The sequence below is a fragment of the Petaurus breviceps genome, unplaced genomic scaffold (genome assembly GCF_028583685.1).
Source record: "Petaurus breviceps papuanus isolate PSGF00001 unplaced genomic scaffold, PetGlider_PUasm1.0 90723, whole genome shotgun sequence".
Lineage (NCBI taxonomy): Eukaryota > Metazoa > Chordata > Mammalia > Diprotodontia > Petauridae > Petaurus > Petaurus breviceps.
In genome coordinates, this window is record NW_027187323.1 from 3,164,383 (window position 1) to 3,183,542 (window position 19,160).

General features: G+C 34.7%; 1 protein-coding gene across 8 annotated transcripts in view; it reads right to left on the reverse strand.

Annotated features, from left to right (window-relative positions):
- MBD5 (methyl-CpG binding domain protein 5) overlaps nucleotides 1-19,160 on the reverse strand; it is a 445,570-nt gene that overhangs the window by 47,928 nt on the left and 378,482 nt on the right. For 6 of the 8 annotated variants that reach the window (XM_069066734.1, XM_069066730.1, XM_069066732.1 and 3 more), the window contains 3 exons: nucleotides 5,871-6,526; nucleotides 2,469-2,571; nucleotides 1,354-1,534 (listed from right to left, as the gene is read on the reverse strand). In XM_069066734.1, the coding sequence (XP_068922835.1) occupies nucleotides 1,354-1,534; nucleotides 2,469-2,571; nucleotides 5,871-5,980 (394 nt within the window). In that variant the 5' untranslated portion in view covers nucleotides 5,981-6,526. Of the gene's footprint in view, nucleotides 1-1,353; nucleotides 1,535-2,468; nucleotides 2,572-5,870; nucleotides 6,527-12,630; nucleotides 13,159-19,160 lie in introns of those variants that run through there. The other 2 variants (XM_069066735.1, XM_069066736.1) reach the window with 2 other exon arrangements.

The following is a 19,160-nucleotide window of genomic DNA, read 5'->3' on the forward strand; positions in this document are numbered from 1 at the left end:
ATTCTGAAGTCTCTGTGTGTGCATACATATACCCACATATATGTATGCACACATACATATGTACACACACACACATATATATATATATAAATATCAGTGTGTCTGAAAACAAAGATGTGAAAATAGAAGCTCTGCTTCTATGAAGTCTAATAGCTTATGAAATTAAAACTTAGTAAGGGCACATGCATGCTATTTGTCAGTTCAATCTTGAATAGCCTTTCTTAAGGCTGACCACTTAGCACCACTTCTTTTTTATTTCTGACTCCAAGGCTTGGCTCATGCTGTTTCTCTTGCATGGAAAACCTTTCCTTCTACTTTACCTAAAGCCTTCCTATCTTTCCAGGGTTAGGTCATGTACCATTCTTTTCCAGGATGACTTCCTTGACCATTCAATTATTCTTTCAACTTTTAGAGCACGACAGCATTTCCATTGTGCACTGTTTATTCCAGCTGCTGGACACAGGCTATTTAAAAGAGCTACTCAACTCTCTGTGACATGTATGTCTTCTTTTCCCTTGGGGCTAAACAGAGTATAGTTGTCCCTTTCACATGTGCAACTTTCCCCAGTGCAGTTTTGATGTGTCATGGATTGGCATAAGAAATTAAATGGGAATTTTGGGGGAGTTGTGTGCAAACTGCAGATGACATGCAATAGCCAGCAGATGCCACAGAAAGAGTTTAGAAGCTCAGAAATGCAAAAAATATTATACAGTATTGTATAATATCAACCCAAATTTTACAATAAAGTATTGTAAACAACCCATAAGAGAAAAAGAAAAAATTTGGACTTCTTCTCTGGTATGAAGTGATGGCTAAAAATTTTACAGAGATTTTCCAGATCAAAGAGGCCGGTGCTGCTAACCCCTGCAATGTGAAAGGGATAACTGTATTTTGCCCATGGACACTCAATACATGATGGAATCAAAGTGGTACTTCCCTCTGAATCTCTTCTGTGTGATGTTTATGGGATAGAGACAGCAAGAGAGAAGGGATGGAGTTTTTAAATTTTTCAGTAGGCCTGCATTTGCTTTTCTTATAGCAGTTTGTGAGAGGTCAGCTTAATTTTATTTGTCTGCATCATGTTATATCAATGGTACTAATGAGTGTGTTTTATTTTGCTTGATTTACTTAGACACTGTTTGAGAGTTAGGAAATCAATTACCATCAGTGGTTCTTAAGACCGAATTTGCTATTTGCATTTTACACACACATATATGAAAAAACAAAACTTTTGGAAAATATTTACTATGTGTGAAAAGTGCAACAAATAATAGAACTGCAAAGCTACTTTTATGGATTCTTTCTCTCAAGAAGAAAAAAAATTTCTCATTCATGTGTAGCCATATCACATACTTGTTCCTCCTCCAGGACTGGTAAGGACTAGGGAAGGATGAGGGGCTTCCATGCTCTTATGCAGTGTTGCCACTGCAATGATTTTCCTTTTATGTATGCATAGCTTTGTGACATCTTCATCTGCTTTAACATCTTCTGCAGTTCTCTGTTTCACAGCAGCTCCAGGATCAAAATTAAATACCTTAAAAGAACAAAATCTTACTTTAGAATATATGCTGCATAGCTTCTCCCTGTGGACACCCTCTCCCTCTTCCTAACCTCATATGTGGGAAAGTAAAATTTTGGACACAAGCAAGGATACAAATACGAATAACTGTTTCTTTTATTCTTGAATATCAGAAAAGCAATTTTATATACCCTAGTAAATACTATTGCTGAACTCAGAGTTTTAGTGGTAAATTCATTGCTCTTATTCCAAGCTACCCGAAGATTTTCCTTTGCCAGATAACTACCTAACAAAGCAGCTATATTTTAGATTCTCTCCCAGTTTTAGTTCCTGAAAGTAGCTCAGTAGAATACAATTAAAAATTATAATACATTTAAAAAACCAAACAACACCCCCCCAAAAAACTGCTGCTCTGCACTTTATCTAATAGTAAATTTCAATAAGTCGATTAACACCATATCATTTTTTCTTTTTACATTGCACAATTAGTAAAAAACAGTTTCACCTTCTGGCTACAAGACAGCTCTGCTCTGTGATTTTAGAAAAATCTGTTAGATTTGCCACCATCATCTCTGAAAATAGCACAGCAGATTTGAACAGTTAAAGGAGTGCAACAAAATGTTGTGCTACAAAAACTAAACTGAAGATAGTGATGGCTGTAATAAACAAGGCATATAATAATTTTGATTGAATTATCTAAAATAGTATATACACTAACATCTTTCAGTTTTTATTAGATTTGTGAAACTTCTTAGGAAAAAAAATAAGTTCAAACATTTTCCATATCCATTTAATAGTATGAGAAAACTTTCAGCCTTATTAAATAAATATTTAAAATATATATGATTAGAAGAATAACATAGAATGACATGCCACATGAGGAAAAAAAAACATAAAGCATAAAATCTGGAGGAAAAATATACTGAGAGACCTACTATAAAATTGTTACCTTGGGAAGAATAAGAGGACATTCCAAGCCACACTTGCATGTTCCATCAGTAAGCAGGTATGTTTTAACCTGCTCCAAGCAAGATAACAAAGACCCACTGGGACTGTAAAAATATTTTAAAAAATCAGGAAATAATTTCAACTATATACATTATATGAAAAAAGTATAATTTTCAGTCTTAATCTCTTTTACAAGGATAATATTTTCCAACTAAGGAAAAGCATTCGGTTTTGTCAGGATTATGGTAGCCACTAAATTACAGTCTGTAAAACTGTAGTTCCTCATTTTGAACCAAGATATTTCTCAAATATTTCTTAAAAGGGTTTGCCAAATTTGGAATTACAAGTTCCTCCCTTATAGCTCTGGAGTCAAGACAAATAAAACTGGACTTTTTGTATCCTCCAAAATCCATGAAACTACCGATTTTACTCTTCTGAAGGCATGATGCCCTGATCAAATTCAAGTTTATCTAGCTCAGAAGGATGAAAAGGGCTTAGAATTTTATTTATCATGCAATTAATAGGAATTTAAGCTTTATCACTCAATGATTAATGTAGACTAAGATAACTTAAGTGATCCTATACTGATCACAGGAGATTATGCTTCCATTTCAGATAAACTTTCCCGCAAACTACCTGTTTCAATTCATGTAATTTTAAAGTGAAGTTCTCCATTCTTTTACATATAATATTAATTCTTCATTTAGGGGTAGTAAATTCTTTGTATCTACAGAAATACATACAGATTTTGTGCAGGTAAAAAGCAAACTCTTTGAAGATAAATTTTTTACTGAGTACCACACAAACTACCTATGTGTGAAATCTTATAGGGCCTTAACCTTATGGAGAATCGAGCATCCATGTGCCTGGGGTTAATACCAGCTCATTTCAAATGAATAACAAAGGAAGGCAAGATCATTACCGCCTTCACAGGAAAAAAGCAGATAAATTCTGGTTGATCTGGCTTAAATTATTAACTTTTTACATGAAAAATTTAAAGCAGCTTGCTAAAAGAAGCATCATTGACATTTTACAGTTTAAGGATTAGATTAAGGAAGAAAATAACTGTAAAGTTAAAATCAGAGACAAGATTCCTAAATTATTTTATAAAACTCTGTTCTATCTAGTCTGAAACACTTCCTCTCAGACAGTGGGAATTTTTCTTCTACAGTTGTAGCTCTTTAATTAACTTGAGATAGTAATAATTAATGTAAACACAGTTACAGAGACTGTAGAACAGATATAGCTTAAGATCAGAAACAGGTGGAATATTTAACATAGAGAATCAATGCCACCCTCAGGCCAGAGTAGGGCAGAAGGTACAACTTATAAATTATAATAAAATCAGGCATCTAAATATTCACTGTGGACAAAAAAGAGCTGCTGAAGGAGCTATGACAATTTAGCAAGAGGTCTAAAACCACATCAAAACCATATTGGTAAATGTTAGCTTACGGCTCCTTTTTAAAAACTTTTCAACCAGGAAAATTTGATTAGAGTCACTCTTATGTTTATTTTCTATAACAAAGAGGTAATGGTCAGAACTTTTTTTTAAAGGAGTGGATTACAGAACTGGAGAAATCAAACCAATATAATCATTATACAGAGCACTTACATGAAAACTGAGTTCCATCAATGACTCCAAAAATATGAAATATGATGACTAATGGACTCAAAGTTAAAATTTAGTTTCAGCTTTTAGCAAAATGAAAAGCTGACATGAATATGCATGTATATGTATACACACATATATGTATGTATGTATGTATATGTAGGCCAGAGAAAATGTGAAGTAATTTAGACTTTAAAGGCTATTAAATATTGAATAGGTTTTATTGTAAATGTCTTGAAAAGAGATTTTTTAATTCAGTATTTATATCTTCAGAGCCTAACATATAGTAGGCACTTAATAAATGTTTGTTTATTGATTACATTTAAAAAGTTAAACATTTAAAAACATTGTGGTTCTTCCTATCTCGTCATTATGAAATGTCACATTCAAATATTTTTGCTTGATGACAGACTGGCAACATATAGTAAACTAAAAAATGTAAAATATATTTTGTGCTCTTACCCAACACATTTATCATGTAAGAGAATGACAATATACTATAAATTAATACAAGTTATGAATTCTTTTACCAAAAAATACACTGTGACATAAATTTTTCCATGACAAAGATTTCCAAGTTCCAATCATCCAAGTTGATGATTTACATCAAGAAACAAGTGACATTACAAAACTTCAAGTATGAAAACAGAATTGAGACAATCCCTTGAAGTCCACTTCAACAGGCTTTGACCTACATATTCATAATTGAAAGCCTGGCAGATATTAAGGCAACCAAACACATCAACACAGAAATTGAAATCCCCCTCTGAGAATCAGCAAAGTTGACTTGATCGCCATATTTTAGAATAATAAAAACCACAAGCATCTCAAAAATAAAGTTCTAAGTCTATTACACAAAAACATATGATATCAATCCATTCATGAAAGACAGACAAATAAATAGAATCAGGAAAACCTGGGTTGTAGCGCTACCTCTACCTCTTGACCACCTAGCACAAGGAATCAAAATGTAATAGTGAAGGTAATCTGAATTTTACTTGTTTAAATAAAATGTAAATACCACATCAAATATAACATGTTTTTTTTTTCCTATTACATACAAGTGAGTTGATTAACACTATGTAAAGAACAAAAAGAATAATTATTTTTTGGCAATTTCAGGCATCATTAGAGGGTGCAGTCGTTAACATCACCTATTGGAGATGAAAATATTCAATATTACAACAGAAAAATCACTCAGAACATTACCCAAAACAGAATGTCATCACAAATGACTATAGAATAATCTAAAATACTACATATTCTAGAATGTAGCATCGATGTTTACATGCTTTTAAAAAATATTAAAAACAAAAATAACACAAATTCATTAATTATATGAAGAAATTTAAATGACAAAACTACAGATTTAAAGCAGGAAAAGTCCTGGTTCTGGAGTTTTGGGACCTGGGTTTAAATTCCACTTTGGGTCAATACTACTTGTGTGGCCTCAGGTAAGCATTTAGGCTCCCTTGACCTCACCTTCCTCATCAGTAAAGTAAGGAGATTGTATTTCTTGGCCTTGGATGTCCCTTCTAGCTCTGGATCTATGAAATGAAATAAAAGCATTCAAATATTTTTTCAGCAGAGAAAATTTTATTTGTATGTTATAAGCACCTAGCATAGTGCCTGGTACATAGTAGACAATAAATGTGTGTTGCTTGGATGATAATTTGTTCAGATTAGATAGAAATTTTGCAAGTAATGATAATTTTGCTCAAATGCACATAAAAGTAATATGTTTCACTCAAACTAGGAAAGTCAGCAAGGAGGTAAAAGAACAATGCTCACCTAATGTAAAGCACTCCATTTTGATCCACCCGACGTTGCCAGCCCACAGGAACTTGTACTGGCAGGCTTCCATCCTTGTCCCCTCCGTCACACTCCTTTCCTCCATTCATTTTCTGTGTCTGCTTGGGACTCCTCAGAGATATCAACAGTAAGATGATATCCTTATATTACATGGCATTATGACCTTTAAGAATAGGCCAATTCAGTACAGTTTTTTGCAGTCTGTACAAAGTGCATCGGGAAGCTTTAGCTCAGTTTGGAACCAAGTCCTTGAAATCTGCCATTGTTAAGTCAGTTGCCCATTATAATCTACATTAAATAGCTGACTTTTTAACTTCTCATGTATGTATTCCTAAGGACAGACTACATGTGTAAAAATGAATGCTTCCAAATTAGGAAAATCATATTTCCTCAAAAGAGCTGGAGGGAAATAAAGTTTCTAATTCAACTGCATGTCTCAAGAAGCTGAAACCTAATAAATCCTGTATTTGTTGAAAAAGAGTCTTATTTTGACAATTATCAACTAATTAATATTTCCAGGTATTACCCCACTTTATATGCCACATTCTTTCAACTTTATCTTCTGTTCTATATTCAAGTTGTTGCAGATTCTTTCTTCTGATTCTTTCATGTCTTCACAACGCCAATAATAACACCTGAAACATATATAAGTATGAAAACTCTATTTTTTTTTGGTAAGGAATAACTGTGAATTCTAAAACAGAATTATTAAATGAACCACTCATTTTTAGCATGCTTCTTTCACCATTTGAAAAGAATATCTAATCCATCTTTATCTCTTTTTATTTCCCCAATTTTGTCCATTCATTCCAGTTAAACTTACATAAGGGATTGTCCTTTCCATAGAACATTTTAATTCCTATATCTATGTCTGTGTTCATACAGCTGCATTTATAGAATATTGTCTCTTCCTTACTTTTCACCAGCATGAGACTAGCATTTTTGTTAAGATCTAGTCCAAGATCCATTTCCTGGAGAACTCATCTAATTAATCTCACTACCCTCACACCATGAAAACAAATTAACAATGATGATAACAGTTGACAGAATATTGTAGTTAAATTTAATACAACAAATATTTATCAAATGCTTTCAGTGAGTAAGATGTTGATAGTTAAATGGGGATATGAAGATGAAAAATGACAGTTTTTGCCCTTTAAGGAACTTAGTGGGAGAGACTTATCTCATGTACAAAGGTGTGACAAAAAAGCAGAATGTGATAATGGGAAAGGAAAGATCCAGGCAAAGAGGTATAAGAAAATTTGAGGAAATAGAGATCACTTTTACCTGGAAATAGATCAAGGAATATTGGATAGAAGAGGAAGCATATGAGCTGTATATCATACTTAAGGAAATAACAAATGAAAATTGCCCAGATATCTTGGAAATAGAGGACAAAATATAGATAAAATTCAAAGCTGTCAATAGAAACACCAAATTTAAGTTCAAGAAAGAAAATGCTCAAACTTTGGATTTTGAAAGATAAAGAACAAAAACCTCAGGAAACCAAGAAAAAAACCTTCAATTACCAAGAAAAAATCAGTTCAAACACCACAAGCCTAGCTTTCATTTATGAAAATTAAAGAAGAAAAGTGTAATTTGAAATAAAAAAGCTAAGGAGATCAGTTTATACTACAAAATAACATATACTGAAAAGGTGAGCCTAATTGTCAATAAAACATTTGGAAAAAAGGAGACAATTGAGTTATTCATATAACAAAGCAGAGGTAAGCTTGGTATCTGACATGGAAACATTTAAGAAAGGAGTTACATAAAAAGGCTGTTAACCATAAAATACTAAACAAATAAATCAAAAGTCTCATGTTTTCATGGCAAGACAAGGCTATTTGTTTTAGTTTGTTTTAAAACTCTCACTTTAGTTAAAGGCCAGTGATAGAATAAAAAGAGAACCTATAAACCTAAAATTCCAAATATCCAGTCAGGAGAAGGGAAGAATTGAATTCCTATTACTGGTGGTATGGAAGTGGAGAGAACAAAGCCACACCCTCCCTTAACACAGCTTTGAGAGAGGAAAGGATGCATTCTTTTTCAGTCTCTAAGACCTGTTACTAGAGTAGTGGGAGTGTAGAAAAAGAGAGGTTTCTGAATAAAGTTTCCTTTGGGAAGGGGAGCATCTTCTGGAGATTCAGGAGGAAATTCTATGGAATCCCAACACTGAATTCCACTCAGAGGAAGTGAGAGTGCTTTGGGAAACCTTTGTGCAAATGTTAGGTTCTAAAGAACAACTTCCACTAGGGTAGAGAAGATTTTGGTCCCAGGGTAGGTCTATGCAGCAGGGAGGGAAAAAAGGTGGCATGTAAAGGTCCAGAAGGAATAGTATAGAAGGGGCAGGAGGTGAATATAAAGACATGGAATACAGACTGGACCACTTGACACATGATGCAGAGCAATGTTTTCCCCCTCCTCCACTGATTGACATTTCTATCCTCGGCGGGGAGGGGGGGAGAGAGAGAGAGAGAGAGAGAGAGAGAGAGAATGTGTTTTAAGGGAAACAGGGAAGGGAGGAGTGGGGTCAGATCTCCAAGTATATTAAGAGATAGGTGAGATGGAGCAATGAACAAGGCTTCTGTCTTCTAGAAGCCTTGCTTTTTATTAGGAATAGAGAGAGAATAAAGAAAGAAAACTTAAGTGCAAAGCCCATGAATGGGGGTATAGATTAGTCTGGAGCAACCAGGGAAAAGAAAAGGGTAAGGAAGCAAACTAATACTACTTGGAAAGTACTGTCAGAAAGAATGCTATTTAAATTAAGAGAGTGAGTGGTAGAGAAAGGACAATTGTTTACTAGTTGGGAAAGAATAGGGTCAAAGGAAAGGAAAAGGGAAGGAAAAGAAAGGAATGGAAAGGAAGAAAGACATAAAAAATGAATTTGAAGAATTTAGTTTAGGCAAAGTAAAGTCAAGAAGAGAGGGAAAAAGATGGGAAAATTAGGATCGAATAGGCATAAGCAAAATAAATCACAATCAAATGAAAGGAACTCTATTTAAGGGCACTATAGATAAGAAAATGATATGATTATTTAACACATATAAACCAAATGTCAAGGTCAAAACTCTTAGAGGAAAGGTAGTTAAACTGCAAAAAGGTACGTAAAGCAAATCAATAATTAAAGAACTTTAGGGGCAGCTAGGTGGCGCAGTGAGTAAAGCGCTGGCCCTGGAGTCAGGAGGTCCTGAGTTCGGTTCCGGCCTCAGACACAACACCCACACACACACACACACACAAAAAGCTAGCCGTGTAACCTTGGGCAAGTTACTTAACCCCAATTGCCCTCCAAAAGGCAAAAAAAAAAAATTAAAGAACTTTAATATTCCCTTTCCAGAACAAAACAAAATTATTACAAAAATAAGTAAGAAAAAAACCCAAGGAGCTCAACAGGTGTCTGGAAAAATTGGATTTGAAAGACAAGACTATTTCTATATGACAGTATTAAAAAAGTTTATATGGCAACTTTAAACAAACTTATCATGTGCTTGGACACAAAGGAATGATAAATTAATGTAAAAAGATAAATATTAGATCCATCCTTGATGACTATTAACAGCAAAAATATTAAATAATAGAGTAAATATAAAGAAAAGGAACAGTCGTAAATGGAGACTAAGTAATGACATCCTGCATAATGTGCACATCAAAAAACAAAACAAAGAAAAAAATAAAAATGGGAGTTATTTTTAATGTTTTTTTATGCTTATGTTGTTAGTTTAAATGGAATCTCACCTTATACTGTTTGCTCCTGACTGTGTGGATTCATTTTGAAACCTGCTGCTTTACTAAACCATTTCAGGTTCTTAAGGATTCTCTGGAATTTTCTAAGCAAACTATGGCTTCATAGGCAAATTGGGAAAATATTATTTCTTCTTATCCAATGTTATCAATTATCCTAAAAGAGTCTACCTAGAAATTATAGTAGTTAGAGAGATGACTTCAGATTCTGCAGCGAAAAATATAAAGTAAAATTCCATTCAAAACCAAAACAGAATACATAAAATATACTGGAACAACAAAAGATACAAAAACTAAAGGAAAATAAAGAAAAAAGTAGGAATGAAGAGAGCCAAACATAATCATATCTCAAGCTATATTAAATTTCAAGCCATATTACACGGTAGTAATCCAGCAAAACTATTTGATACTGGTTAAAAATAGATAAGCACACTGACAGAACATATGTACAAACAAAACTTAAAACAAAGGCATGTGATAATCTAGTTTCTGATAAAGAACCCAAACAAACAAAAAAAGCTGCTATGGAAAAGACTCCATATTTTAAAAGAACTGGTGGGAAATGTGGAAAGTAGTTTGGAAGAAGATAGGTTTAGGGTAGCAATGTTCATTATACACCATGATCAGTTCCAAGTAGGTAAGCTGTATTATATAAAATAACATTTTAAACAATTCAGGAGGTTGGAAAGAGGAGCCCTTTCATAATTATACTTAGAGGAAAAATTAATAAACAAATGGAGATCATAAAAATAAAATAATTATATAAAATTAAAAAGCAATAAAATGATGGAAAATCAATGTAACTAGAATAAGAAGAAAAGTTATTGAATGGGAAAAAGGTATGTGATAAGTATGACATCCAAGATGTTAGCTGAGGAGTCACTCTCCAACAGATAGGAATACAAAGAGTTTTCAAGAAGAGAATTCAATTAAAAAAGCATGTATTAAATATCTACTATGAGCTAGGGCCTAAACAGAAAGATGAGCCAATCCCTGTTCTCAAGAAGCTTATATCCTTTGGCAGAAAAAAGCTAAACACTATACAAGTGTATTAAAAAAACACACACACACAGAAGCAGCATGGCACAGTGGATAGACCGCTGGCCATGGAGTCAGTAAGACCTGGGTGGAAGACCGGCTTCTTCTGGATAATGGCTGTGGCCTCTGATTTGGTCTAGGAAACTCCTACTGAGGAAACTCCCTTTATCAATGGAGATTCCTGTGTGTTCTGCAACTTACAGAGTCTCTTAAAGAACTGCTTGAGATTGTGACTTGTTCAGGGATCCCACAGCCATGATGATAAGAAGCAAAAAAAGGCACATACAAAGAAAGATGAGGAACTTAGGGAGCTTTAGGATGAGCTTTGTGTATGGGAGAGCACTTAAACCGAATCTTAAAAGAAGTGAAGGATTCTGTGATACAGAGATAAGGAAGGGGTTCATTCCAGGCATGGGAGCGCAGCCTGTGCAAAGGCACACAAATGTGAGGTGGAATATTGAGCATAGTCATCAAGTACACTAGTGTGGCTGGAAAGGAGAATACCACACAATACATCTGGAAACATGGGTGGGAGCCAGATTGTGAAGGGCTTTTAGTGCCAATCAAAGGAGTTTGTTTTATTCTAGACGTAGCTGGGAACCATTAGAGTTCCTTTAGTAAGGGAACAAGATCAGACAGCTTTAGGAATTTCACTTTGGCAGTTATTTGGAGAAGAAATTAGAGAGAGAGGAGACTGGAGGCAGGGAGACCAATTCAGAGGCTACTGCCATAGTCAAGGCAAGAGGTGAACCAGAATGGTGGCTGCATGAGTAAGGAAAAGAGAAATGATGGAAATATACAATAGAGGCAAACCTGACATGGCTTATTAACTGATTAGATGTGAGGAGCAAGGGAAACAGGGAAGAGGACAACTCTGAGGTTGTGAGCTGGGGTGAATAAAAAGCATGATGATGTTCCTCAAGACATAGGGAAAGAAGAAGATGAGAAAGTTTGGGGGGTAAAGGTAATGAGTTCTGTTTTTGACACGAGGCATCTGAGATACAAACTATCAATAACTGTGTAAAAATGCTCTGAATAAGAAAAAGGACAATCCTAGTCTAATAAGAAATCTGCAATTCCAGAGGAAGCTGACATGGCCCCACGTGCATCAAACTGGCCAAAATGATGAAAGACTGATGAGAGCACTGCTGAGGAGGCTGTGGTATGATGGATGAAGTAGAGGTGTAACGATGTGGAGTTTGTGGAGCTTAGACACTGCCTAAACTTTTTTGAAAACAATTTGGAATCGTGTGAACAAAGTTATTAGGCTGTTAGAACCCCTTGACCCAGTTATCCCACTTCTTCAGACAGAAAGGTATCACGTACAAAAAATATTCACAGCAGCATCTCTTCTAGTAGTAATGATAAACTGGAAACAATGTATTCATCATCTGGGTACTTATTTAACAAACTGTGGTATAAATGTAACTGAATATTAACACACTTTAAGAAACCATGAATACTATGATGATTTCATAAAAACATGTAAAGACTTACTGGAAAAGATATGGAGTGGATAAAGCAAAACCAGGTGAACAATATACACAATTATAATGTAAATGCAAATGCATCTGACTTCATTAAATGCAGAGACCAATTTGGATCCAGAGGATGAAAGATGGCAAAACTGAGAAAATATACAATGGTGGTAGAGATGCAGTTGGGGTTTGCAACTTTTTTTTTAATATAAACATTATATCACGTGTGATTGTTTTACCTCTCCAATGATATGGTAAACCTCTCTGAGGGCAAGGGTTCAATTAAAAAAAATATCCTTGTAGTACACATGCAAATATTCAATAAATACTTGCTAATTATTCTTATGTAAAATTACAAAAAGTAAATTTCAGCATTTGGTACTGATACACATAGTTAAACTTGTACACAGAAGTTGATACAAACATTACATCTAACTTTGAGTTAACTTGGAAACATTTTCATCATTAATTTTAACTACCTTTGCCAGGAAACCGCTTCCTTTTAGAGCTACTAAAATGTGACAGAAGTGACTCATCTTTTTTTTTTCTCCTTTTACTTTTCCTGCACATTCTCTGGCTGAGGAATGAATAGATAGTAAAGTCATCAAAAAGTAAGAAAGAAAATGGAAATCAAACAGCCTATACAATTCATCATGATACAAGGCATCATTAACACTTGAATGAGCAAAAACTAGTAACAGCTAGTATTTATATAGTGCCTACTATATATCAGAAAGTATACTAAGTGCTTTACAAAATTTATCTCATTTGATCATCACAACAACTCTGAAAGGTATGGGCTGTTATTATCCCCATTTTACACATGAAGAAACTGAGGCAAACAGAGGTTAAGTGACTTGCCTAGGGTCACACAGCCAAGTAAGTGTCTGAGGTCAGATTTGAACTCCGGTTTTCCTGACTCCAGACCCAGTGCTCTATCTACTGTGCAACCTAGCTGCCTCAATTTTCATATTCATTGCTGATGGGATTGTTTGTATCTTTACTGTATAGGATAATAATTTTAAGTTAAAGTTGGGGTCTATGCTTTAATTACAATTGTCAGTATATGAAAACATCTAATTATCTTGGTCCTTTGCCATGAAATACAGATATAAAAATTCACATATACCTGTGAAATCAGAGCATACTATTTATCACTGACAGTCAGCTACAAGTCTAACAAAAGGGAAGAGAGGTTATTAAAACAACTCAGATGAAAGATATTAGAAATCTAAACAGGACCTTATATCCTGGTTCTTTCTTTATCCAGGTATCAATTTCTGAATGGTGCTAATTTCAAGTTAGAAAAAAATTCAGCAGAAGTGATAATAAAATGAATGTGTTTATTTCATAACTTATTGGTGAATTATAAGATTTTATTTGTTAATTTGCTTTCAAGATATATTAATTAGATGAATAACATAATAATTAGATCAAGTAAATGTAGTCATAAAATAATTAAACTAATTTTACATTTGGATCCTACGTAATATAATTAACAAACCTCATTTTTACAATTAGCTTTGCTGAAATTCTTGAAAATCTAAGAACAAACTAACTTTTCAAAGTAGTGATAAGAAGATACTTCTAAAAAGTTATACCTAAAAAGCACCATTTGGATAACTGGGGAGTGATGTGGTCACATGAGCGGAGGATGGATTGGAGGGGTCAGAAACTTGAGACAGGGAGGACAACTAGAAGTCTATTGTAATGGTTTAGGTGTAAGAGAGAGGTTGGGCACATGTATAAGACATGCTAAAAAGGGTTAATGGATAGGAAATAAGGAAGGAGGAAGAGGGGGAGGAAACTGGAGATGAAAAATAGGTTGTGAGTTAGGGTGAATGAGAGGATAGTGGTGTCCTGAGCTGGAAACAAGGAAAGGTTTTTGGGGAAAGATAATTAGTTCAGTTTTGGACACAGTGAGTTTAAGATGTTTATAGGATATCCAGTTTGAGATGCTGAATAGGCAGTTGGAGATATGAGAATTAGGAGAGAGGTCAGGGCTGGTTCTGAAAATCATTTAATAAAGATGATAACTGAATCCATGGGAGTGATGAGATCAACAAGCAAAATAGGACAGAAGGAAAAGTGAAGAGAACACAGGAGAGTGCCTTGAGGGATGCCCATAGTAAATAAGTATGGCTTAGATTTAGATCTAGCAAAGGAGACTGAGGAGTAGGCAGGCAAGGTACAAGTAAAATCAGGAGAGAGTAGAGTCACAAAAACCTAGAGGGAACACAAAGGAGAAGAAGGGTATCTATGACGTGAAAGGCTATAGAGAGGTCTGGGAGGCTGAGGATTGAGAAAACGCCATTAGATATGAAAATTAAGATTATTGGTAACTCTGGAGAAAGTAATTTCACTTAAACGATGAGGTCAAAAGTTGGATTGTAAAATTTTAAGAAGTGAGAGGAAAGGAAGTTGAGTCACTGAGTGTGAGTGATCTTCTCAAAAAGCTTAGCCTAAAGGGAGGAGAAGTATAGGATAATGGGTATAGATGGAGAAAGGTTTTTTTTGAGGATTGGGGAGACATGATGCCATTTGTTAACAGCAGGAAAGAGCCAGTAGACAGGAAGAGAAAGAAGATTAATGAGAGAGTACAAACTAGAGAGGGAGCAATCTGCAGATAAAGGTGAGATGAAATGGTTACCTATGTACAAAGAGGAGTTTTCCTTGGTAAGGATGTAGGCTAGCTCTTTATATGAGACAGTGTTGAAGGAGGACTCTGCTCTTGGTACAGAAGTGGTGTAAAATTTTGAAAGACTTAAGAACTCTGATCAATGTAATGATCAACCATGATTTTTGAGTTGTGATAACAGAGAAGTGTTTGAGTAAGTACGTACAATGAAAAATATTTGGACGTGGCCAATATGAGAATTTGTTTTGCTGGACTCCAAGTATTTGTTACAAAGGGTTTTTTTTTCCTTTTTATCTTTTTCCCAAAATGAGAGTAGGGGTGGATTGTGGAAGTTGGTAGAGGGAAGAAAAAATAAATCAAGGAGAAGATTGTGATCCACAGTGCCAAAGGCTACAGAGAGGCCAGAGAGGATAAGGATTAAGAAAATGCCAAGAATTATGCCAAGATCACTGCTAATTGTTGGAAGAGTAATTTCACTTGAATGAAGTCAGAAAGTAGACTGTGAAAAGTAAGAAGTGAATTAAAGAAGTAAATTTAAAAAAATAGAAGGAAAGCAAGTAACTTGGGAAAAATATTTGCATCAAGTTTCTCTGATAAAGACCTCGATTTCAAGATACATAAAGAACTTGTCCAAATTCATAGGAACAAGAGATGATCCCCAATAGATAAATGGTTAAAGAATATAGATTTTCAAAGGAAAAGGATCCACGTGTTCAAAATATTTATAGTTGCTCCTTTTGTCATGGCTAAGAGTTGGAAACTGAGGGGACAACTATCACACCTGAACAGGTATGGTATATGGATGTGTTGTAAGAAATGAAGGGGATGGTTTCAGAAAACCTGGGAAGACTTTATATGAACTGATGCAAAGTAAAATGAGAAGAAGCAGAACACAGTAACAGCAATATTGTAAAGATAATCAACTTTGAAAGACTTGTAACTCTGATCAATGCAGTGATCCATCAAAACTTCAAAGGACTCACGACATAAAGTGCTATCTACCTCTAGACAGAGTACTGATGATCACTGAGTGCAGATTGAAGTATGTTATCACTTCCTTTATTTTCCTTTGTTTTTATTGGGAGAGGGGGGCTAACATAGCTAATATGGAAATGTTCTGCATGACTACCTTATGTAAAATGGGTATCATATTTCTAGCCTTCTCAATGGGTGGAGGAGAATGTGGAAGGAAGGAGAAAATCTGGAACTGAAAATAAGAATAAAATAACATGGATCTAGTCAATCTTCAAAGGAAAAATTGATGAATCAAAAACCATATGAAAAAAGTATTCTCATAAATAAATAATTAGAAAAACAGAAACACCTATAGGATTGGCAAAGATGACAAAAAGGGTAAATGAAAACTTCTGGAAGGGGAAAAAACACTAATAAACTGTTGGAAGAGTTATACATTGGTTTAGCCATTCTGAAAAGCAATTGGAAATATGCCACAAAAGTCAGTAAACTGTGAATACCCTTTGAGTTAGTGATACCAGTACTAACCCTATATCCCAAAAGATCAAAGGAAAAGGACCCTTTTGTACAAAAATATTTATAGAAGTTCTTGTAGAGGCAAAAAACTAGAAATTATGAAGTGTGGTGCCCATCCATCAAAGAATGGCTGAACAAATTATGATATGTTAATGTGTGAGAATATTAGCAATGAAATTATGCCATAAAAATGACAAAATGGAAGGTTTCAGAGTAATCTGCAGACCCATATCAATAAATTGATGAAGTGTTAAATGAGTAGAATGAAGAGAACAATTTTTACAGTAACAACATAATAAAGAAAAACTGATCAAAGAACACTGTTCAATGCAATGATAAACTATATTTCCAGAGAAATGAATATGAAGCCTACTATCCATCTCCTGCCAGAGAGGGAATGAATTCAAGATGAAGAATGGGACATATATTTTTTTGGACACATTATCCAAGATGGTAATTTGCTTTGCTTAATTATATATTTTTTTTGAGGGGAGGATTTCGTCTCTTGGGAGGGAAGTTAGAGGGAGAGATAATAAATGTGTTAAATTTTAGAAATTTAAAAATACTATGAAAGAAAATTATAACTCATTATAGAACTGTTTTCTGAGAACAACAAAAGAAATGCATTTGAGATGAAGCTTTGCTACCAATTGAAGTGCCACTATGAAATATCTGAGACAATAATTATGGATCTTATCCAATCTCCTTCCCTCCCTCCCTCCCCCCTTCCTTCCTTCCTTCCTCCTTCCTTCCTTCCTTCCTTCCTTCCTTCCTTCCTTCCTTCCTTCCTTCCTTCCTTCCTTCCTTCCTTCCTGTTATTTCTGGCTATGGTGCCAAGTGAGATCTTTAAAGGTTCTTGTACTTTACTGCTACTGTGATGTCAAGGATAACATGGTGGCCTGGTGATAAGGATGCCTTGTCCTTATGAAAAGTATTTCTTGATGGGGGAAGGGAGTAAGCATTTATATAGCATCTACTATGTGCCAGGCGCTGCACTAATCACTTTTTACAACTATTACCTCATTTGATCCATCATATGTGATAGCTCCACATTCTCTCCCTATGGCAAAAACTTCTGAATATATTTTGTGTGTAGGTCCCAAAATGTTTTCAGATCTGATAAATATATTGGGAAGAATTAATTATAGTTGCTTTGCAAGTTGAGTTCTTGCTGTCAAACTATAAACAGCTTTCTGAAATTCCAGTCTAAGTGCGCCCATCTCTTTTTCAACGTTATTTGAGACATTAATATAATTTATGTCACTTGTTTTGTTATTAAGAAGAATTTCTGAAGTTTGAATTAAGTGAAGATTTTCAATGGCCTCACACTTTTTAACTTTTCCTTCTTAATATTTGACAGGATATCCTACAGCCCTTCAATGTTAGTTTTAGTGTATACTTCCTCCTTGTGTACCACAGTGTAAATGAATGTCATTAGTTCTATGATCACATCCAGGTGATTATTACAACAGTTTTGAGGAATGACAGACTAAAATTTAGTCCCACCTTATCTGTTTCTTTGACTTTTAGGAGCAGCTGTATCACACTAACTTGGCTGTTAACTTAAGTGGTATGTCCAGGGTTTAATTTTCCATTATTTTACAGTTTCCATCAGTCCTCCACAGTTAAACAAAATAGCCTACAGCCACGCCAAATCCCCAGTATTTATCACTCTTGCTAGAATCCTTCATGCCAGTTCCCCATGAGTTGCATGGAGGAGAGTGATGTTATGGATTATGAAAGATTTACTAAATTTGCAGATGACAAAAACTAGGTTGGTTGGATAACACAGGATGACAGAATCAGGATCAAAAAAGGTTATTTTACATAGAACTTTGGGCTGAATTGAATAAGATGAAATTTAATGAGGAGAAATTTAAAGTTATCACATAACTATCTTCAAAAAGTATAAGACAGGGAAGGCATGGTTAGATAGCATTACATCTGAAAAATTGACTTTTTGAAGGTGGAATCAACATGGTAGAATATCAGTAAGAAGTACAGCTTAGCTCCCCCATCAAACCTCTGCCACAAAAATATTTAGAAAATATACCAAAATGGATTTTGATAAGGAAATGCAAGAGAAAGTGATTTTCTACGCCAGAGTGGTTTATGGAGACAGATAGAAAGTTTGCATATATTGCAGGTGGGGTCCGGTCAGGAATGTTCTACGTTCTGAGTATTGTAGTGCTCATAGACTGAAAGAGAACAAAGAATGGGCCCTAGATGAGGAAGCATTGAGGTAGAACGAGATCCTAGGGAATCTCTGAACATGAGTAGGAAGCAGGAATGGGTACCATCTCGCAGTTCTGTTGCCTACTACTCAACTGCTGGACACAGATGCAAAGTGGCCCGAGAATGGAACTTTTACCTAAAGATGGTGGAGAGGAGTGGTCATAATCTTGGGCCCTAAGTAGCCATCTAAAACCAAGAACAAGCATTATCTGTAATATAAGAACATTAATAATTTAATAATGTAATAATTATCTGCAAAGTAGATACTCTAGAGGCCTTTCCAAAAAGATCAGGGGCAAAGCAAGGATGTTCATTAACACTCTTATTTTTCAATATAGTGTTAGAAGTGATGGTTATTGATTAATAAGCTAAGAAAAAGAAATGGAAGGAATAAGCATGGGTAAAGAGGAAACAAAATTATCACTTTTCGCAGATGACATGACAGTTACTTAGAGTACCCTAGAGAGACCACTAAAAACTAATTTGAATATTTTACAACTTCAGTAAAGTTACAGGATATAAAATAAACACATAAAAATCATCAGTATTTCCATATGCTACCAATAAAATCTAGCAGGAAGAGATGGGGAATAATCTACTTAAAGTAACAGACAGCACAAAAAATACTAGGGAGTCTAAATGCCA